This window comes from Malania oleifera, chromosome 12 (genome assembly GCF_029873635.1).
Source record: "Malania oleifera isolate guangnan ecotype guangnan chromosome 12, ASM2987363v1, whole genome shotgun sequence".
In the NCBI taxonomy this organism is placed as follows: Eukaryota; Viridiplantae; Streptophyta; class Magnoliopsida; order Santalales; family Ximeniaceae; genus Malania; species Malania oleifera.
In genome coordinates this window covers 25,328,031-25,351,828 of record NC_080428.1, presented here as the reverse complement: position 1 = coordinate 25,351,828, position 23,798 = coordinate 25,328,031, and the positions used below count along the sequence as shown (strand labels likewise).

The 23,798-nt window shown below is 35.8% G+C and overlaps 1 protein-coding gene across 3 annotated transcripts in view; it reads right to left on the bottom strand.

Annotated features, from left to right (window-relative positions):
- Positions 1-12,368, bottom strand: part of LOC131145089 (proteinaceous RNase P 2) — a 47,810-nt gene extending 35,442 nt beyond the window's left edge. For 2 of the 3 annotated variants that reach the window (XM_058094160.1, XM_058094158.1), the window contains exons 1-4: positions 11,380-12,366; positions 10,108-10,209; positions 9,832-10,007; positions 9,246-9,366 (exon numbers count right to left, since the gene is read on the bottom strand). In XM_058094160.1, coding sequence (XP_057950143.1) covers positions 9,246-9,366; positions 9,832-10,007; positions 10,108-10,209; positions 11,380-12,306 — 1,326 coding nt within the window. In that variant the 5' untranslated portion in view covers positions 12,307-12,366. Of the gene's footprint in view, positions 1-9,245; positions 9,367-9,831; positions 10,008-10,107; positions 10,210-11,379 lie in introns of all 3 variants that reach the window. The other variant, XM_058094157.1, reaches the window with a different exon arrangement.
- Positions 12,369-23,798: the final 11,430 nt, after the last annotated feature.

Here is a 23,798-nt window from a genome sequence, read left to right as displayed (position 1 = left end):
GGCGGTTATGTTCAGAAGATGTTGGAGAGGTTTAGCATGACTGATGCAAGACCGGTGTATACACCTCTAGCGAATCATTTCAAGTTGTCTACTACAGATTGCCCAAGTTCGGATAAGGAAATCCGGGACATGTCAAAGGTCCCCTAGTACTATGGGGAGTTTAATGTATGTCATGGTATGTACGAGGCCAAATTTGGCTCATGCGGTAACGTGGTGAGCAAGTTCCTCTCTAATCCAGGAAGGCAACATTGGGAAGCCGTCAAATGGATACTTAGATACTTGCAGGGTACATCGGGATATGGCATCATGTTCAACAAGCAACAGGGTTGTCCTTCAGTTATGGGGTTTGTTGATGCAGCTTATGCTAGAGATATGGATGACAGAAGGTCTACAACGGGATATGTGTTTACCATTGTAGGAGGACCGGTATGTTGGAGATCCATGGTACAGTCTCTAGTTGCATTGTCCACGACTGAGGCCGAATATATGACAGTTGCCGAAGCTGCAAAGGAAGTCTTATGGCTTACTGGTTTAGTCAGAGAGTTGGGGTTACAGCAAGATGGTGTGGTGTTGCATTGTGATAGTCAGAGTGTCATTTACTTGGTGAAGAATCGGGTATACCATGCTAGGACCAAGCACGTTGATATGAGGTTCCACAGGCTTCGGGAATTGATTACTTCGGGTGAACTTATGTTGGAAAAAGTTCACACATCTGATAATGCAGCAGATATTCTGACCAAATCAGTTACTTCAGAGAAGTTCAAGCATTGCTTAGACTTACTCCATGTCTCCAAGTGATAGAAGGGAGACATACCCAATTAACCGTTTTTAAGTTCAAAGAGAAACAGTTTATGTTTTTGAGATTCTCCTAAGGGGCATATAATCGCCAAGGTGGAGATTGTTAGTTGTGGCTCTTATACTTCTATTTTGGTAAGCAAAGGAAGGAGGAAAAACATGAAAGGGGCAGCACAGCAGGACTCGTCGACGAGAGCCCTATGTTCGTCGACGAGGGAACAGTAGAGGTTCGTCGATGAAGGCTCTGAAGCTCGTCGACGAATAATTACCGAGAGCAGGAAATTTCAAACTTCTGGCATCGTCGACGAGAGCCTTGTATTCGTCGACAAAGGTTCTTCTTGGGCTCGTCGACGAAGCCCTGTGTTCATCGACGAAAGGCGCCTGGGCTACGGTAGTTTTTCTGAATTTTGAATTTTTGAACATTGAGTGGTTGGGCAAACGAGGGGAAACCTCTGAGGAACCTCTATATATGTCATCTGAGCATATTTTGAGAATGAGAATGATCATTATTGAAGTGTATTGTGTGCATTTTGATTTCCTTAGTGAAATTTTTGTGCCATTGCTTTCGTGGATGTAGGCTTTGCCGAACCACGTAAATCATTGTGTTGATCCTGTTTTGGTTGTGTTTGTTATTTACATTCACTTGTTGTTGTTTATTCCGCTGTGCATCTTCATTATACGATCCATTTCACAACAAACCTCCTCCTCAAGATCAACATACAAGAAGGCATTCTTCACATCTAACTGATACAGAGGCCAGTGACAAGTGGTAGCCAAGGAGATGAACATACATACTAATGTAAGTTGGACAACTAGAGAAAAAGTGTCGGAATAATCCAATCCATACACCTAAGTATACCCCTTAGCACCAAGTCATGCCTTCAAATGAGGCATAGAACTATCAACATTGACTTTCACAGTTTATACTCATCAACAACCAACCACAGACTTATCAGGAGGAAGAGATACCAAGTCCCAAGTATCACTGTCCTGTAAAGCATTCATCTATTCAACCATAGCATTCCTCCGCCCAGAGTGGGCTAAGGCTTTTGAAACAGATTTAGGAAGGGCAATAGATGATAGAGTAGTAACAAAACAATAATAGGAGGGCAATAAGAAGTCATAGAAAACATAGTTGGAAATGAGGTGTTGTGTACATGCGCATTTACCTTCCCAAATAGCAATGGGAGGATCAACATTATGGGAAATATGATCATAAGATGAGGAAATCAAAGGTGTGGTAGTAAAAGCTAGAGGGGACTCTCTTCCTTGGAGCCGCCATCATGAATACACCTACAAATTAGGATGATCAAGATGAGTAGGACTCAAACTACATGGAGACATAAGTGGTTGATTGGGTAAGGATAGCAAACTAGAATTGGGAAGAATAGGCAGAGGAAGAGATTCATTGAGATCAAAAGCACTCCGAGACTAAGTGTAGTAAGGTGTAGACTCAAAGAAGTAACATCTACATAAACAAAAAGTGATGCAGTGTAGGACTACAACAATTATATCCCTATTGAGTATACGAGTAGCCTGGAAAGACACATTTTATAGCACAAGGTTCCAATTTATCCAAATTAGGAGTTAGTTGATGAACAAAGGATACACACCTGAATATATGAGGAGGTAAAGAGAATAGAGGTGAATTAGAAAAGAGAATGGAGTAGGGAATTTTACCACTAAGAACAGAATACAGCATCCTATTGACAAGATAGCAAGCAACAAATACAGTATCACTCCAAGACACTTTAGGCACATGCATTTGATAAAATTAAGCTACGAGTGATTTCAAGAATATGTCTATTTTTCCTCTCTGCAACCACATTTTGTCAAGGAGTGTGGGCACAAGATGATTGATGAACAATACCACAAACTAAGTCATATAAGTAGTGAATTGAATATTGAAATGCTCTTGTTACATTATCACTCTAAAATATTCAAACTAGCAAACCAAAATTAAGTTTTTATTTCATAACAAAAGGCTTATATGAAATAACTCAGAACGATCTTTTATTAAATATAGCCAAGTCATCCTTGAATAATCATCCACAAAGGTTTAAAGTACTGAAAACCCAACTTGAACACAACTCTACTAGGACCCCAAATATTAGAATGGACTAACATGAAAGGGCTTGTAGCTCATTTATTGACTTGAGAAGCAAAAGGGATACTGATGCATTCCAACTAACAAGACTCACAATCAAGACTAGACACATATTTCAAATCAAGAACTAAACGTTTCAACTTTTCCAATGAAGGATGACCAAGGCAACAATGAATTTGGAGAGGTGTGGCAGCAGCAGTGCAGGCAATAGAAGGAGATAGCAACTCAAAATGATAAAGTCCACGAGCTTCACGCCCTCCACCAATCGTCTTCCTCGTCTTCAAATCCTGAATAACCACAAAATCAATGAAGAATGTTACTAAACAATTCATGGATTTGGTAATCTTATTAACGAACATAAGTTTGAAAGGAAGCTTGGGAATATACAAAACCGAAGGAAGAGAAATAGAAGTGAGATTTACAATCCCAATTCCCTTAACTGCAATGGATGATCCATCAACAAAAGTAACACAAGGTAACTTTTCAGGATACCGAACAATAGAGAAGAAATTAGGTATACCTGTGATATGATCAGTGGTAGCAGAGTCTATAACCCAAGAACTAGGATGAGAAGTATTGAATGACAAGCATGTTGTTGTTGGTATATATGTGTGCAATGCCCACCTCCCACGAGTTGATTGGCACACTTACCTGACGTATGGCTCAAATAAGGTTGAAAGGGTAGACCTCAATGGTACAATGAAGACAGAAGACATTCCTCTCCGAGACACAAGGGTCCGAAGGCAATACCACCGGTGGGGCGTTGCCCCCCAGACGATGGGGTGCGGAGACTGCCGGTAGGCCCCGGCAAAACAGTATGGCCTATCCAGTGTGAACGGTGGGCACGATAGGTGAGCGACGGCTACCAGTGTGAACGACAGCCGCCGTTGGTGAATGACGGCAACCAGTGTGAACGGCAGCCATGGTAGGTGAGCCACCGCCACCTACCATGGTAGGTGTGCCGCCACCACCTACCATGGTAGGTGAGCCACCCATGTGTTTCTTCCACGGACCAAAGGCTATAAATAAAACCCCCTCCCCCACAGAGCAAAGCACACGTCTCAACTGCAAGTTGTGTCCTCTTCTGTTTTTCTATTTGTTGTCCTTTCCCAATTGAAGCTCATTTAGTCAATGCATGGTTGGACAGTTGCAATATGATTGTTGTAATAAAACTTTTGTTATCTCTTCAATCGTTTCTTCAAAGATCTTGGTGTTGTTATTTTATAGTTGTGGGATTACTTGTTTGGCAAGAGATGCAATGAGAAAAGAAGCTTGTTGTGACACTTGAAACTACTGGAATTTCGAATACTCTTCCTCTAACATAGATATAGTACGTTGGCCCCCAGTTCGCCCCAACGGTGTGGAGTCAGTGGTGGCTACATTGGCAACATGTAAAGGTCTTCCATGGAAATCCCAACATTGCTCAATAATATGATTACCTCATCCACAATGAGTGCACTTGCGAGTGGTGCCTCTACCTCGTCCACCTCTACAACCACAACAGCTCAAACCACCTCCATAACTTCTGCAATTTTTGGGCAGAAAACTAGAATCACCATGTGTGGCAAAGGTTGTCCTCTCAAAGCCAAATGCAAGAGTAAGAGAATGTGTGCTAAAGAGAGCACGGAAGACACAAGAATAAACATCGGAAAATTATAGCAACTCTGCACTACTAAGTATCTAGGACCGGACTGCCTCAAATTCAGGTTTCAAGCCCACCAAAACCTAAAAAGTTGGCATCTTCTCCCTCTGCTTTTGCATCTCACAAACATCGGCAACTATAGATTGCACGATGTTAAGCTCCTTATGAATACATTTCATCTCTCGAAAATAAACTTTAATGTTCCTAGCTCCCTATTGTAACTGAAAGTACTCTTAGGATAAATCATACATACATGTAACATTACTAGAGTACAGACGCTTGGCATAGTCCCAAATCTCCTTGCATGTATCTAGATGCATCCGTGCAATCTGGGGCTCCATCAAATTCCACAAGAGAAAAACAATCAAGGCATCTTACTAAATCCACACTTCTTTTCTCTTCTCATCAAAAGGACCAGATTGGAGCAAGTTGTCAGATTTTCCTAATCCTGCTAAATAAACCCAAACAGCCTTAGACCACTAACAATAATTCTTTCCATCCAACTATTTAGTTGTTATCTATGGCAGCAATGATGGAAACATGTTTTTGGGATTCATCGACTCCATCCTAACACTCACAAACCAGCAGCCACACCACTGTCAAACAAGAAGAACAATCAAAATTAATTCGGACAACCACAAATAAGGTGATCCACTAAAACAACTACTGATGAGGTGAACCACCTACAAAGTGATGTAACACTGCCACAGCCTCACAAACCAGCTTATGAACACTGTCACTGCTCCAAGAAACTCAGAAAAAGGCCTTTATGAACACCAAACAAAAACTAACTGATTACCATGAGTGCATGGTCGAAAAAGGTTGGAACTTTAAGCAAAAAACAAGCCTAACAACTTGATAATATGCTCCAAGGAAGGAATCAGAACATGCTGGAGGAAAAAATCAGAAAAAGGTGGCTGGAATCATTCTCATGCACCAGCGCAGGGGGTCAAGACTGCCAGCAGTCGGCCAACACATGGGGAGGATTATGGTGATGTGATTTTGTAGGCTTATGTTTCAGAGGGTTCTGTTTTTGTCTATATGGTTGGTTTTGTGAAAATAATGAAGGGTCGTGGAGATTCTAAGAAGAGCAGCAATGGAAGGGTGTTTTCCAACGATGGCTTAGTGTGATAGGGTTTAGGTTGGATCACACCCTAATACTATGTCAAGATTTTGATTGAAATGAATGATCTTAAGTCCAAGATAGGTCTCTCCCTCCATTTATAATACAAATCAAATACATTCTAATGACCATAATACCCTTACTAACTAATTAACATACTAACACACTTAATAATAATATTAAAGATTAAAATAACCATTAACACATACATCGAAATCCCCTTTCCATCTGACCGAAACCAGCAATCCATCAGCAAACCAGGATGCAGCCTCTCACTAAAACCTAACCCACCTATTTCAAACAGCATTATTCTCAACCACAAGCAAAGAAAAAAACCCCCAGCCCTTGTGTAACATTCGATTACTCTACAGCAGTAAGCTTCATAGCAGCGTACACATATCGTTTTGCAGAGAACAAGAGAAAGAAATCAAGATATCTCCCGACCTTGCTGCCCTGAGCCCTAAAGATGACCTTCAAAGAACAGGCTTTGACCTTTCTAGGGCTTTCACAATTTTTTTTTAACCATAATAGATACAGAAAAAAGAAAGTACAACATGCGGGGGGCAAGGAATCTGCCAAAAAAACAGAAAAGAAAGAAAGAAAATTAAAAAACAAAAAAAAAACGAAGATCACACCATGAAACTGGATAAAATTAATCAAGAAAACCCTTTTCAGACCCTTTCCATCATAATTTACCGAACTCTTCAAATTTGCTAATTCTCTTTGACCTTTCAATTTACAACTTTTGCCACCAAACAAGCGAACCTAATTTCCTCCAATATTGCTCAACTTTAAATCCAGCTTATCCAAAAGATCTTGAGCTTCTAAATCCTCCTTGGGAATTTCCTCCACACAGCAGCTTTCCACTGTCTTCTAATTAGTGTATCGCTGCACCAGCTAGGAAGTACCAGAGCCAAAGAACCAAAGAAGAAGAAAAATCTTCCTTCAATGACTCATGCTTCCGGTCTGTCGCTGCTGCAGCAACTCCTCTAGTCTTTGAAGCAGCGCCAGCTACCTTCAAAGCCCGAGGGAGATTTGTGAGAGAGGAAGGGATGTCGTTGCGCGAGAGAGAGAGAGAACCCATGAGAACTCTCCAGATTTACTATATTAAAACAAAATTCCTAACTTGTATATCTTCAAACGAAATATGATCGCCCTGAATTATCTGCAGCAAACCATCCTCCATCAATTTTTTTGTTAGAGAAAACTCAACCTCAAGTTTTATAATGATGCAACAAGGGCAGAGAATATGTACTCATGATCCATTCAACTTGTAACTTCATATTGTCTTTTTCAGTTAACATGCAAATATCAACAATACATGTTGAATGGTTGTTTGTCGACTGATTTGTGTTAAAATTGTGTTCTTGTTTTTTATAAGTAATTATTTCATTTTCATTATAAAATGGTTCAGTTAATTTAGGAATGCAACAATCTGAACACTTCATCTTTTTCTTCTTTTTGTAATATGAGGGCCTTATCATAGATATTTGTTATGTTTAAGTCTTCCACACTTGAATTTGGTAGGTTTATATCATGGAAATTTATTAAAAAAACAACAAACAAATGCATTTTTCATAATTTTTATGTATTTAGTAGAATCATTTGATTCACAATCAACTCTACAACCCAACCCCCTGCAAACCATCCTAGTGATCCTATGTTGGATCCCATTTTAATAACCTTGGATACTTGCACAGTGAACCCCTTCTAATTTCTCATTCTCCTGCTGTCAAAGCCTCCTTCCCTTTCATCTACCTTATCGCTGTCACTTTAGTAGATTTGCACAATAGATTTCCTCAATTCATTATCTCTGTAGGACCAAAAGAATCTCTCCCTCAAAAATGAGGGCTCCAAACCCATAACCCAGAAGGCCAGATGAGCCCAATCTCCACTTGTGAGGTAAATGAAAGTTTTAGTTGGGTCACTTAAACCCATTGCTTTTAGCCCATTTTGTAACATTTGTCTATAAGTAGGCTTCCTGTAATTGGGCTATGAACCTTTGTAACCCCATTTCTTGGCCCATCTTGCCTCAAATTTGGTCGCCAAGCCTTTGCAGGCCCTCCACAACCATATCTTCCAAAATCTCCACCCAGAATCCTTCCTCTATGATTATGTCGGTAGTGCCCTGAAAATCCTCCCCAATCCCCTCCATTCCCAAAAAACAGTCATCCTTCCATTTTCATTTACTTTCCTTACCTTTGATTCTTCGCCAAAGATCCCATTTCACCAATTATCCTGAGCTTCTTTTGCAGAGGCGCACATTAATCTACACACAATCTGCATAGCAATAGCTAATCTTACTACTATAGACACTTGAAAAATTAGAACTTGACCCAATTTTAGGTGTGATCTGCTTTTAGAAAGCCACAAACTTCCAATCGTTTTACACTACTAGATTCTCCTCCTTGTTGCCTTCTGTCATACATTCATCAATCTCCTTAATGAATTTCTTACAGCCTCCTGCTTTTTTCCCTTCTGACATATAAATCAATTGAATGGGATTTCTATGTGGAAAATTCTCCAAGATGGGAAACTTCCAATGTGATTTGCTCTTATCCAGATCATTAAGAGATGATCAAATGCTCTGAAATTCCTAACCCAAGGATTTCTAGCTTTTGTGAAGATAAAAGCTTTGAGTTCAGCATCAATCTACCTCTTTTCTTCCAAGGAAATACTCTACCTTTATTGCTATCCCAGTAGAAGAATTCCTATTGCCAACTATGCTAATAAACATAACTTGCCTTGGCTGAGTTAAGTGTTCAATAAACTCATACCTGCCCAGATATGTATCAAAAACCAATTACAATCATGGCATTAGATGTCCTAAAAATCGAAAAAGCCTTCGTGCATTCTTGTCCATAATTTTGAGAAGCATCGTTATCGACAAAAGAAAGAAATCTTTTGCCTAAGAAAAGATTAGCTACCCCCATAAGGCTTGATTCTAGGTTTGGGTCAACACCAGGTTATTACAAGCAAAAATGCTCCTAAAACTATTTGCCACCACAAACAAATAACTTTTTGTTACTACTGGATCTAATGGTCTCTACTGCCATAGACCAAGTGGGGACCATCTAGAAGCTATAGCTTCACCATCAAAATGCAAACAATGTGGGGAAAAAGCTCAAGCTTTTTTAACTTTCCAGTGGTAAAAATATTTAATATTTAACCTCTTAAAAAAACATAATATTTAAATACAAAAAACACGAACAATTAATAAACTATAGATGTGCCAGTGTTTTTCTATGTTCATGCAAATTAGTTAGTATGCGTCTATGTGGTTATGTACATGAAATTGTGAGCATATCTTCTAATATCAACTGTGTGTCTTATCAAATTAAAACTGCCTTCCTTACATAAGATAAGAATGTGGATTTAGCTGTTTTAAGGTGGGGCCGGGGGGGAGGGGGGATAGAAAGTTTAATTTATATAGTCTACAATAAATGAGCCATTAGATGTTGGCACGTATGCTATTTTGTTTTAGTAGCAGCCAAAAAAAATATAATTTACCAACAACAAAGAAAATATGATATAAAGATGAGGATACTTATTGCATAAATATTCCACATAGCACGTACTTGATGTCTTTCTTTCCACTTAAGAAAAAAGCTCTTTCCAAGGAGTTCAAAAATGTGATCTCGCATTTCATCATTCGTCACAAGCAAACACTTAAGTTTCACAGCAGCATAGAGCCAATACCTGGAATGAAATGATAAAAAAGAGGCTATCACAAAATTGGAGCATCAATCAATCAAAATATATGCTATGCATTCATTTCATCACTCATCAGAAGCAAACACTTCGCTTCCAGAGCATCATAGAGACAATACTTGAAAAATCACAATTTAAACAAAGCTACAAAGATTTTAAAATAGGATAATAAATCAAAATATGCCATGCCTTGTAATCACAAAGGCGACAAATGCACCACAGGAAAAGGGCATTCTCTACTGAAATTGGTTTTTCCACCACCTGATATAACAAGTGTTTTAATTTAAAAATCCATCAAAGAGCCATACACACATGCTGTAAATGTCCTTTCAGTTCTGAAAATGGATATGAAAAATGCTAAATCATCACAAAGACTTGGAAGGAAGTTCGTGCAACAAGAAAAAGTTGTTAAATAAAGTATTAAGATCTACGAGCAGGTCCAATGGTTTATACCAATCATCATTGGAACCATTTGGTGTTGCATAAAGCACGCCCTGAGCCACCCACTCTTCAAGCAGCTTTCGTTTAGAAGGATGATCCATAAGTGCCCGTAGACGTTTATTGTGCAAGATAACAAGCGGCCATTCCCTTTGGTTCCTATCATACAGTTCTTTCACAACAGCATCAAGCTGCTCTATTGCAATTTTCAGAAAACAACATGATGAGTAATACAATGCTGATGTTGAAAACAGAAAGAAATATGCAAGCCAACAACTCAATTTCTACAACCTGAGAAATGCTAAATCCACCTTCCGCAAAATTCTGTTGGTAGAGTCCAATATTTGCTCCATCCACTATAGCTTTATAATTAGCATGTTCATCCAGCCAAACCTTTAGGGGAGAAAAAACAATAAAGAAAAGAAAAAACAGCATCAAAAATAGAGTTAGAACCAAAAAATTAATGGTATGCCTCTGAAAATAACTACATCATCGCTTATTAATAATATGATTTGCAGGATTTTTTTGGACCTATTGCTACATAGTTTGTCTGTTTCACAACAACTACACGAACAGTTTCAGCAATTAACATTCTAAATAATTCACATGAAAGCTAAGAAACATGGCATTTTTACTTCTTTCAATAACTTGTTTAAACTAAAATCATCCAGACTTGAACCATTAAAACATCAAACCATTTCCATGAGGTGGAAGGAAAATCTACTAGGATGTCAATTATTTCAAAATTAATGTACATTTACCCCCACTAGCAGGAATAAAAATATAAATATAATCTGCTCGTGTATACCAACACAATAGAAAGAAAATAAATGAGAGGAGGTGGATTACAAGCCAAAAGTAAAAACTCAAATTTTGACATGCACTATCTCCAATTGAAGTACTATGTGGTTTTTACGTACAGATGTATTGTTGAAATATGTAATTCCCACACCAGCCAAATTGGATGGACCAATCCAATGTTTGAGCTTGCTGTCAATAGAGTCCAAACTATCAGAACTAATAACATCAGAACCAAATAACCAAGTATTATTCACCCTAGTACTAATGGATAGGAGAAAAAAAAAACTAAACAAGAGACAAGTCAACTAATGCATGATTCCAAATTCTAGAACTATAGCTAATTTCAACTTTCAGTATTGCCAACAATGTGTCAAAAAGTTCATGATCAAGCATTCTCCAATATTTTAAGGCCCCAATAAAGGATTTTATTTGAGGAAAGAGAAGGAAAAATGAGAAAGAAATTAATTTTTCATAGTATTTTCTCTGAATCAGAAAGTATTAAAAAGAAAATCGTATTCTAATATGACTGAAATTTAAGAAAAATGAAATATTAACAATATATAAAATCAAAATCTTATTCATTTACTATATATTTTATTCTTTCTTAGTTTTCTCAATTCTAACATGAAAAAAGTGAATTGGTTTATAATTTCCTTTCCTTTTCTTCATATTTTCCAACTTCCAAACAAGGCCTAAGTGACCCAATAAAGATAACTCTTCAAACCCGTAATTAAATCTACAAAGACATCAATTCCCACTCACCTGAAACTCCCTAAAATTTGTATTTACTTCCCTTTCCATAGCCAATGAAGCCACTGACTGCGCAAACTTTTCTGTCTCCTCCCTATCAATGTCAACAGAAACCAGCTGCTCGGTGCACGCGCAGCACCGCCCACCGGAATCAGCATTTGATCTTCGGACGACCCATGAACCCTTTCCCATCCACCCTAACCCGTGCCACCCACCCCCATTGCTGGAAACAGCTTCTTTAATCTGGTCGGCACCCAAATTGACCCCTTCCGCCTCACAAGCCACTCGACCAAAAAACCAACTCTCGACAATCTCTGCCGTCGACTCACCCACACACCTCACCGAGTTCCTCAACTTATGCAAATACTCATAAACCTTCTCTGCCCTTCCCGTCTCTGCGCTCACCTTCAACAACGCCGCAAGCTCCGGCTCTTCCGCATTCACCCGCATCACAACCATATGTTCCTCGACCTTATACGCCTTATCGGCCTCCAGTTTTTCACAAAAACAGAACAGAACTGGACCATACGTGCGCAGTCTCGGCAAAATATTATACTTGCCCATTGTCTTAATCAATTCAAAAGCAAAATCACCATCCCCCTTTGCGGCGGCAAGCCTAGCCACAGCGGTGATTGTGGCTTCATTGGGATCGATTTTGCTCGATAGCATGTGATCAAATATGCGAAACCCATACTCGAATGCCAAATCTTTCGATGAAGCATCTGTAACGGAGGTGGAGCAGAGGTAGAGAAGGGCATTGAGGTGGTAGGAATTGAGGCGAATTTTCTGCGAAGACGCGGAGTTATAGAGAGAGATTGCACCAGCTAGGTCTTTCTTCTTCGAGCAGAAGTCAAGATTGAAGCGGAATAAGCCTTCTGGGGTCTGGTGTTTGATTTTCTTCTTTATTTTGGGTAGTCCTGCGTTATTTGGGTTCTCCATGGGCGATCGACTGAATAAGCTCTGGGACTTGAAAGCTGAACTGAACGTTGTGTGACTGAACGTTGTGTGCTAAAACCCTTACCCTTTTATTTAATTTTATTTTTGTTACTTGTTTTAGTAATGCTACGGTCCTTAAACCTTAGGGCCTATTGTTTCTTTCTGTTTTTTTTTTTTTTTTTTTCCCCTATTTCTCCGTAATCAGCTATTTGTCAAAAAAATTAAAAATCAAGTTTTATAATTTTTACTTACTTTAACATATTATTATAAATTTTAATATCAAAAAATATTTTTATTAAATTATTTATTTCATATATTTTTAAAATTTAAATTAAATCATCATACGAATTTAAATATAATTAAAATATATATAAATAAATTTCAAAAAATAGTAATAAAATCAATTACAAAATATTTTTACTATTTTTTAATTGTCATGTCCAATAAATTTTTATTTTAAAGTAAAATTTTAGAGTAGAACAATTAAATAAAATAATTATAATAAGTTTTATTTTTATTATAATAATTTTTTAATGTGTATTATTTCTTGTAATCATATTTTTATGATATTATTTGATTTAAAGATGGAAATGAATATTTTTTAATTAAGTTTTAATTTGCATTTGTTTTATAAATATTAACCATTACTAGTTTCTAGTTTTCATTTTTCTAATTTTTTATAATGATACCAGACGGCTACTTAAAAATTAAGGGTCTATTTCTATCATTCCTGTCTTTAGTTTTCTATTTCTATTTATACATAATAAAAATATATATATTATAAAAACACATTTATTTATATTGCCAATTTTTTATTTATGTCGTTGATTTTTTATTATTTGCAAAAAAAAAAAAAGTTTCATTTAATTTTGTATTTTTTTAATTGTTTTGACAACTTCTTGTCAAAAATTTTAATATCCTGAAATAGTTTTTTTGAATTAAATCATTAATTTAATTTTAAATTAAAATTAAATGATTATATTAATTAAAATATAATTAAAATAAAAATATACATAAATTTCTAAAAATAAAAATAAAGTCAATTACAAAATATTTTTATTATTTTAAATTTTTCATGTCTAATAAATTGTTTATTGAAAAGTAAATTTTGAAAGTATAACAGTTAAATAAAATAGTTATAATAATTTTTATTTTTTATTATTGTATATTTTTAATGTGCATTATTTTGTAGTTTTATTATTTTAATTATATGTTTATAATATTATTTGATTTAAAGATGCAAGATGAGCATTTTTTTTAATTACCTTTTTTTATTTATTTTATTTTTATAAATATTAACCAAATAAGTTGTTGATTTATGGTTTTTAGTTTCTAGTTCTAGTTTTCGATTTTTGTTTTTTATTTTAATTTTTGTAATTTTTGACAGTAATATCAATTAGCCCAGAATAACTTCCCTCTTTCATCACTTGCACAGGTATCCACATGGCACAAGGAGAAATGGACAAAATGTTTGGTGATACTCTCTAAATTTCTATAACAATTACTAGTAGAGTAGTAGGACATATTGTAAGTGGCAGCCTCGATATTTTATTTAATAGTTATATTTATTTTTAAATATTTTTAAATAATTTAGTTTTAATTTGTGTTTTTAATAATTCAATTTATTTTTATTTAACATAAATATTATATAATACAAAAAGTAATCAAATTGTTAAATAAAGTAAACTATACTAAACTATTGGAGAGATAAGGAGATCTTCCCCTAAGATTATGAGGACTTTGTCGGACTTAAAGTGTTTGGTCATATGACGGTCATTGTTAGACCGTATTTTAATTTTTGTTATTAATAGCGTGCCATCTTCCCCCACTTTTGTCTAAAAAAATTATAATTATTCTTTGATTATCGATGAGGTAATTTCCCACTAGGCGTGGAATTGCCTTTCAAATCCTATAACTAAGGTTTTGGCTATCTCAATAACAAATTTTATTATTATTATTATTGTTATTTGTTCTACTTGTATCATCTAGGTACTAAAATTGGTGTCAGGGTCATGTTGCCATTGGAGAGATAAGGAGATATTCCCTTAAGACTATAACTTTGTCGGGCTTCAGTGTTTAGCCATGGGAAGGTTATTGGAAGACTGTATGACCTCGACTAACCCAAGCCTCTTGGGGTTATATCTTCTATTACTTTAATAGCAAATGTTTTTGGTAATAGTTTTTATCCAAATGATCAAACAGCACAAATAATATTAAGTCGTGAATGATATTAAGAGGACAAAGAACTTTCAAATTAGGAATTACTAGTTTTTGACAAATGCACCATATACAATAAGGGGAAAAATTAGATTTTAAATCCAAATTAGGACAAAAGATGAAAGAAATAAATGTTACATTTGTAGATAAAACGTATAGCACAAACCTACTTTCTAAAAAGTTTCTAAAAAATTATGTTGAACTTAGGTATCATTATGTTCACATAAGGCGTGTCTAGATAGAGATCAAACCCTTTGCGAAAATAGAATTAAACAACACTTCGTTGATTTGTCTTGGATACACTAAAATTATGGACTACATGGAATCAATTCTAGGATTGGTAGAAACTTCCTAATCATTGATCTAAATTAATACTTTAAGTGTTTTCCAAATTTTGCTATAGGATTGAATGTTGACGACCATTAAGAAAAATGTTTAGTCTTGGACATACAAATACATAACTATAAATTTCTTCATGAATCAAGCTTATACAAATTAGTTCATAAAATTCATTGCAGATTTTTGAGTTTGAGAATAATTCCCTACTTTAATCCGATAAATATATCTCCTAAACAAATATTACGTTATGAAGTTTCTCCCCACATTAATGCAATAATTCCAAAAACCCTTAGATGAGATTAAATAAGTTTATGAGACCAATGGGTCAAACAAAAAGTCCTTCCACAAGTTCAACCTCCAAATAGATCATTTGGAAGATATATCAAAACAAAAGAAATAGGGATTAGATTTCAAAGAGAAAGATCAAATGCAAAGTTTGTCTCATCTATTAAAAATATGCTAGACCAACTATTTTTAGGCAAAGATCCTTTTTTATTCAAGACACATAATCATAGACTTTAAAAAAATCCCAACCACCAACATCAAGGAAAGACCCTCTTATGAAAATGAAAGGAATTCAAATTGAAGAACCCAACCAAAATATTTCACCAACACAGTCTCAAAGACTCTGATGGGAATGGTGTGATCCCAAAAGGGTGGTGAATTGGGTATTAAAATTTTTTCTTAGGTTAGATTTAAAATCGCGGTCAGTATTTCACAACTTAGGGTCTGTCTAAGCATTCTCAATTCTCCTAATTGATCAGGTATGCAAATATTTAAAACAAATAAGACATTCTCAACAAATTAAATATTTGCATACAATTACCGCAAAATATCCCATTTTAATTTAAAGCACGTATGTAAAATGATTTACCAATTAATGCAAACATACACAAGTGCCACATATTTCATTTAAATTGAATGTGTGCATGCAAATAATTATAACTCACTACAAAAAAATTGGCTTTTAGTAACGAAACTATTAGTGACGGATTCAATTTATCACTAAAAGTCTGTATTAGTGATGGTTTTAGCAACTATCACTAATACGGAACTATTAGTAACGGATTTGAATCTCTCACTAATATTTTCATCACTAAAAATCGAAAAATATTGCGGGAAAATTTTTTTCGCGTAGAAATTATTTCGAAAAAATATTAGCGATGATTTATGCTGTATTAGTGATGAATTAAATCTGTCACTAAAATACAATTATTAGTGACAATAAAATAACCGTCACTATTATTATTTTACAAAAATGGAAAAAATTTATTTCATAGTATTAGTAATGAATTTGGAGATTCATCACTATTATCCCCTTATTAGTGACAGATTTGGAAATCATCACTAGTATTTCTCTTATTTAAAAAAATAAAAAAAATTATTTCATAATATTAGCGATAAATTTGGAGATTCGTCACTATTAGCTTGTTATTAGTGACGAATTTGGGAACCATCACTAATACTTCTTTTATTTAAAAAAAAAAATTATTTCACAGTATTAGTTACGAATTTGAAGATTCATCACTATTAGCCCCATATTAGTGACAGATTTGAAAACCGTTACTAATACTTCTTTTATTTAAAAAAAAAATTATTTCATAGTATTAGTGATGAATTTAGAGATTCGTCACTATTAGCCCATTATTATTGATGGATTTTGGAACCATCTCTAATACTTCTTTTATTTTAAAAATAAAAAATAAAAAAATTATTTCACAATATTAGTAACGAATTTGAAGATTCGTCACTATTATTCCCTTATTAGTGATGGATTTAGGAACCATCACTAATACTTCTTTTATTTAAAAAAAATTATTTCATAATATTAGTGACGAATTTGTAGATTCGTCACTATTATCCCTTTATTAGTGACAGATTTGGGAATCGTCACTAATACTTCTTAAATTTCATTGTATTAGTGACGAATTTGGAGATTCATCACTAATAGTCTGATAAAAAGCCTCACGCGGGTTCCCCTAATCTCACTTTTTTCCCTTCAATCCCCCATATTTCCCTCCATCTTTCAATCTCTCCATCTCTCAATCTCTCTGGTCTCTCTCTCTCAGTCTCTCCAACTCTCTCTCTCTCCATCTCTCTTCGTTGCTGCCGCTGACGGTCTAGATCCATCCCCGTCGCCTTTGCCTAAGAGATCAACCGCCAGAGGCCGGCGGTGTAATTTTGGTACGTGAGGAGGGCAGTGTGGGCTAATAGGTTGGGGCTTCGGTCAGAGTTAGTGGGGGTGCAGGCCATTAGGCTAGTGGGTGGAGCGCCTTCAATAAGGGGCGTTGATTGGGTGCTGGTGTTTATCTTCGTTTTTTTCTCGCGAAAATCAAAATGAAATTTTCATCTTAAAAATCTATCATCCATTTTTTGCTTGGTGGTAGAAGAGACTCGATTTTGGGGGTTCATTGTTTTTTTTTTTTTTATCAATAACTTATCTATCATAACAACCAAACTATATAACATCATAATAAATGTGACGACCTGCTTAATTCCCACATTTTATATTTATATATATATATATATATATATATATATATATAATAACAAAATCAATATTACATATTCCAACTCTGCAGTTTATAGTCCACCTGGACCCGTGGGTACCAGGGATACATCAAAGCACAAAATGGAAGCTTAAGCAGCAGGAAACATATAATCACAATATTATAAATACAAAAACATCCATCTTATTACCACAAATACCAGAATCACTATATCCACTGTATCTCAATATATACATCCCAAAAATAAGATCTAGGGACATTTCCCATAAAATCTAACTGTCCATATAAAAACTTACCCTTCTAAAAGAGCAGATAAACAGCACTAGATCAGCGGGGCTTTACTGCTCTTTTATCTGGGGCTCCTAAAAAGTTTATAAAATTTAGGGGTGAGATACCTCTCAGTAAGGGAAATAAACCACTACCAGTGTGTGGCAACATGAGTATTCCGTGTTATACATATATCATACAGAATATTTTTAATAACTGTTTTGTCAAATTTAGGAAAACATATATATCAAAACATGGCAAAACATATTGCATTTTTATAAGCATATCTCATCTCTTATAATAATAATAACACAAAAACATTCCTAATAGGTTAACTGACTGTTGTCATGTATTACTCCCACATGACTAGGTTTTGTGGCCTGAAGGCGGGACTTGACAATAGTTGGCTGACCATTGTCAGGTCAAAAGTACAGTCTGTAAATCTGATTGGTCTGCCTGACCTGGTCCGTACACCAGGGGCGATCACACACTTCTTAAAAACCACATTAACCATCCAATCTCACACCACTCTATACAGCGGCATTAACACAGATATCATAATCACGAAGACCATGGACACATAGCAACGGTACCGCGCAAGTGCTAGCCTAAACCAAGCCAACCAAGTTCTGATATCATATAACATATACTGAAACTGTGATACATGGATATCTCATATCATTAATTATCAAATCAATCATATCATTTTACATATATACGTATGTCATGAAAATCATCGGCCCGTACGCCGATATTACACATTTTATCATAACTCGACCCGTACGCCGGCAAATCATAGCACACCCCGTATGCTGGCAAATCACATCCATAACTCGGCCCGTACGCCGGCAAATCATATCATAACACAGCCCGTATGCTGGAAAATCACGTCCATAGCTCGGCCCATATGCCGGCAAAATATATCCATAGTTCAGCCCGTACGCTAGTAAATCATACACATAGCACGGCTCATACACCGACAAAATATATAAAAATATAGACCCATACACTGATTTTCCATTATAAAAATCTGTATCATAATCACATTTCCAGAAAACAGTATTTCAAAACAATTTCTACTCATGTCACACTAATAGTTTTTACATATTCAACATACCATAATTTTCAACAGTATTTTTCTCAAATATAAATCATATATATGAACATATTTACTTTTTTGAAATCAAATGCTATATATACATACATTTTTCAAAAAGAACTAGCTTAGTTTATCCTTTTACCTGATTCCTGAAAAAACCCTAAGAAAATCTGCCCCGCACCCACAGGGCTTCCAACTCAACACTCTGAAAACAACATTCCCCAAAACTAAAGTTCAATATTTCTAAGTGTATAAAACTTTCTACAACTATCAAAAATCCAAATATTGAGTAGAAAGCCTTACCCTGGATTTGGGATGGTTTCCAATTCAACCCCACTGACGATCCGCTCCAGCAGACTTGCAGAGAACTATCCCAGGAGCGTCGTGGTGGCTTCGGATTGTCGATTCGGTGTAAATCTGGCCCGAAATCGACGAAAGAGAGAGAAAGAACCAAAGGGGAGAGAGAGAGAGAGAGGAGAGAGATTTCTTAATTAGAAAGAATTCGTTGACGAATCTAGTTCTATAAATATAGAAAAATCCGGATTTTTCTATATTTATAGAACTAGATTCGTCGACGAGCCACGTCATTCGTCGACGAATCCTTTAATAATTTCATCAACAAAATTTAGTCGGCTCAAAACCTCTCTCGGTATTCCTTCGTCAACAAAATTCAGTCTTCGTCAATGAATTCTCTTAAACCCTCGTCGACGAATCCCCTGTATTCGTCGATGAATTCTGATGATTTCCCTCGATTATTCCTTCCAAAGTGCAATGTCATTGACGAAGTCAACTTCCTACTTCTGTTACTGTCTCCATTTCCCTTCCTTTTTATTATTTAAATCTCATTATTATTCGGGTCGTTACAATAAATGCAAATGTAGAATAACAAAAGAACATTTACAATATTGTTTGACCTGGCATTCCATATTGCTGCTTCAAAAATCCATTTTGAGTCATCTCCAAGATTCATTGTTGTCTTTAAGTTACAGCTGCGATGATACTTCAAACTAATGTAGCTGTGTCTAACAAAAGTGCAGCATCCGTACTTCATAATTGCAGCAAAACAGGTCTGAAGTCAGCACAATCATCAAACCATCAAACTTGAAATTATCTGTAGTCACTCCATCAAAGAACTAAATCTTTAACATTAAATAACCCAGCAAGAGCACCAGAATTTAGACCATATCAAAGGCTTCAAGCTATTCCAACTGTGCCTAGCAGATCTGCAGCATCTGTACTTCATATTGCAGCAAACTAGATCAGTCAGCACAAACTTCCAACTAGTCAAATTTGAATTTTGCTGAAGTCACTCCATCAAATAGCTAAAATTTTAACAACAAAGACCCAGTAAAACCTTCAGAATTAACCACATTTGGGTGTAGGAGTAAAACCAGCAAAATCCATATTTCATTTTGACTCCATAACCAACACTATAGCCCAAAATTGACTGTAGAACTGAAGACTAGCACACTTTCCTTCCAGATTTTGTGCTATCATTATGATTGTAGTCGTGTCTATACTTCAAATCTGATCCTACTATGTCAAACAGGACAGCAACCTTCATAACTGAAGCATCAAGTACATAAGTGGGAACAAAATTTTTTAGCTCACTGATCTCTTCAAAATTGCATATAGAAGATCTGGTAGCATCCAAAATTCAAAACTGTGTCAAAGGCCTTGCAGATATCAGGACTGAATAACTTCATAACAACCAAATTTAGAACTTCAGCATCCAAATTTTTAGAACTGTGTCAAAGGCCTTGCAGGTTTCACAATCTTTCAATCAATCAACTTTGAATTTTGCTGAAGGCACTCCATCACATAACTGAATGCCCCAAGGCCTTGCAGTTAGTACAAAACCTTGGCTGACCCTTATACATAATCTCATGAGTTATTTCTATCTCATCTCGCAACATTATATCTACATTGTACTTAATATCTTTAGCTACATCCACTTCAACCATAGCCCTAGCATAAGAGATTATAGCTCGATTAGTAGTGAGCTTGTCCATGTACAATGGTCTCCCAATCTGTGAGCATATCCTCCCTATTGCACAAGGGTACTACAGTTCAAAAGGAAGATCCCTTAATTGGATCCAAACTGGTAGAACATTTCTTTGCTCCACCCCAAACTAAAAAAAATCTAGGCATCCTTTTTAAAATCAGAGTTCTTCCATACATACTATAAGGGCCTTTCATGATGACCTCATTGACATCTTATTCTCTAAGGAATTTGAAGACAATCCATCCTTTATCATGTTGTGCAGAGACAACTTTCATACTCCAGGTTGCCATCAAGCTTTTAAGACCTTCTTTTCCTGGAAATTTGCCCGTAAAGTAACGTACTAGATGTTTATTCACTATACCTTCAGAGCTATGCATCTCATTTTTTGAAATCTGGACTCTCTCCACATGGCTTGAATACTGGCAGAGGACCACAATTGGCAAGGTCTCTAATTTTAGTAAACAATTCTGACCATGGAACCTTTTTGTTTTTCCTAATAATCATATCACCCTCCTGGCATTCATCAAGCTGATTATCACCCAACTCAGTGATAGTGGGGGCATGCTCAGGAATTTTATCTGCTTCAGAACACCTATCACAAGCACAAGCCATACACACAGCATTGCAGGAGTCAATCGAGTCCGCTTCATCTGAATCGGAGGATTCCATATCACCCCATTGAACCCTCTTTCCATTCCACTTCTCAAGACCCTCTTCTTTGTATTTTCTAAAGGAATTTGAATCTAATGGATCCCTTGTCTCCATCGCATCACTGTTAGTCATCTGAAAAGTCCTTACCTTACTCTTCTCAACAATCTCTACCTCTATACTCTGACTATGCTTAACTTGCGAACTATTTGCATTAAGAGGAGGTTCCTGCTGCATCTTGACTGATCTGAAGATCGATCATCCTCTTTGCATTAGAACAAATAAAAATTTCATCACTGTCAAAGAATTGAACTGGTTTCAAAACGACGTCATTAATTTTGGCCTAGACATGTGGGTCCACACACCAAGATTTTTAAAATCTTTTCTTTTGAATTATTTTTTTCTTCTCCTTTTTTATTTTTTGAAAAAAAAAATTCTTTTTTTCAAACAAAGTAGGGTGCCGACTACCTCCTCAATGTATATTCTTATTCATGCATTGCTAGTTTCCCAAACAAAAGCCTACTAGTTTTGTGAACATTGCTTTGACTTAGAATTTCTAATAAATTTGTAGTTAACTAGGTTAAGTAAAAATATAATACTTAGTCCATCGAACATAAATTGATAAGAAACCCATATTTTTACACTTATGACTCATTATTCAATTCATCAAGTATTAGAACTTTGGAGTGCACTTTATGACAAACAATAATGAGAAATCAAGTTTCAATGGAATTTTCAAAAAGGCATATCCTCAAAAAAATTTGAATGGTTTGAGCGAAATTCTCCTTAATTCATTGTGTTGGATTAATTTTCTAGCCAAAAATTTTCTATTTCTCATTTCTCATGAGTTAAGGAACAAGATCCCAAATTATTCATAAATATATGCTCTATAATAATTATACAATAATAGAAAAATGGAAAGTGTAGATATTTCTCTAATACTCCCCCTCAAGTTAGAGCATGGAGATCCGTAATGCCCAACTTGCGTGATAAGTCCTAGAAATGTTATTAGGTTAGGCCTTGGTGCATGCGTGTTAAATTCATTGTAAGTGTAAAGTGTGAGCTAGACACTTTGGTGCCTTTCCCCTTCTAATCTTCTACTACTAAAATTTGTGCATTCATTTGAGATAGTGACATAGCTGTCTTTTATGACTTTATGTCATACAGGTTGCATTAATATGTGACCGAGTTACTTATTATTGTGCAGGGGGTTGTTGGGCTTATTTTTGGAAGTGAAAACTCTAGTTCAGGCGAAGATAGGTAAGCTGCTCTTATATATTCATGATTATTTGTAAGGGATAATTTTTTTCCATTGAACTACCATATGAAGTAAACTGGAAAATTAATTACTGATTGTTCTTTTTTTCGTAGGTTGTTATATTTAATGACAATAATTTATTTTAAAATTGATTGCAATAAATCTTCAGAACTACAATGTATAAAAGACTAGTGAAAAAACAAGAATTAAATGCCATGCGAAGTAAATCTTCTGAATTTTTTAATTTGCTTAGTCTGAATTATATTACATCTCTTGTGAAAATACTGGATTGAGTTGCCATACTAGTTGTGAATATGTCTTCTGCATGACTGATGCAGATTTGTGTATTGCATGCTGGGAGTGAATCTAGGTTCTCGCATGCTCTTATATATAATCTCTTTTTCAAATAAAATATTTTTTTTGAAAATGTTTACTTTACAATCAGCATGCTATCGAAATTTTGTAAAAACTTTTCCTAAATATGAGATAATAGATGTTGAAGTATATAACTGTACAAGCACCAAATGAGATGAGTAATGTTCTTGGAACCACAAATAGCATGTTTATGTTTGAGCTAGACATAGTTGATCACTTGACCACATCCAAACGTGTTTTAATAAGTATGGGTGAATATTTTCTCGTAATGTTATTGTTAAGTATGCCCCTCTGAAAAAAATTTTGTTTTCAACATTAATATTAGGGTTTGTTTTTCTTGGCCAATGCCTCCACGATTGAAGCCTTAGGCTGCCTCAAAGCACGGCCACTCGCCACAATGCGTTGCCAAGCGGCAGAGGTTCCAGGACCCGCCAAGGGGAGAGTCTTCTTCCAGGGGTCGAGCAGCCCTAAGTGAGCACGAACGAATTTCAAATGAGATGAGAGCTCTAAATGTGACTCTTGAGGATGTGCAGTTGCCCCGCAAATGAAGCCTTAGGCTGCCTCAAAGCACGGCCACTCGGCACGATGGGTTGCCAAGCGGCAGAGGTTCCAGGACCCGCCAAGGGGAGAGTCTTCTTCCAAGGGTTGAGCAGCCCTAAGTGAGCACGAATGAATTTCAAATGAGATGAGAGCACCAAGGGTGACTCTTGAGGATGTGTAGTTGCCCCTGGCACGTTCTGCTGCGCCACCCATTGAAATGATTTATTTTATGAAAAC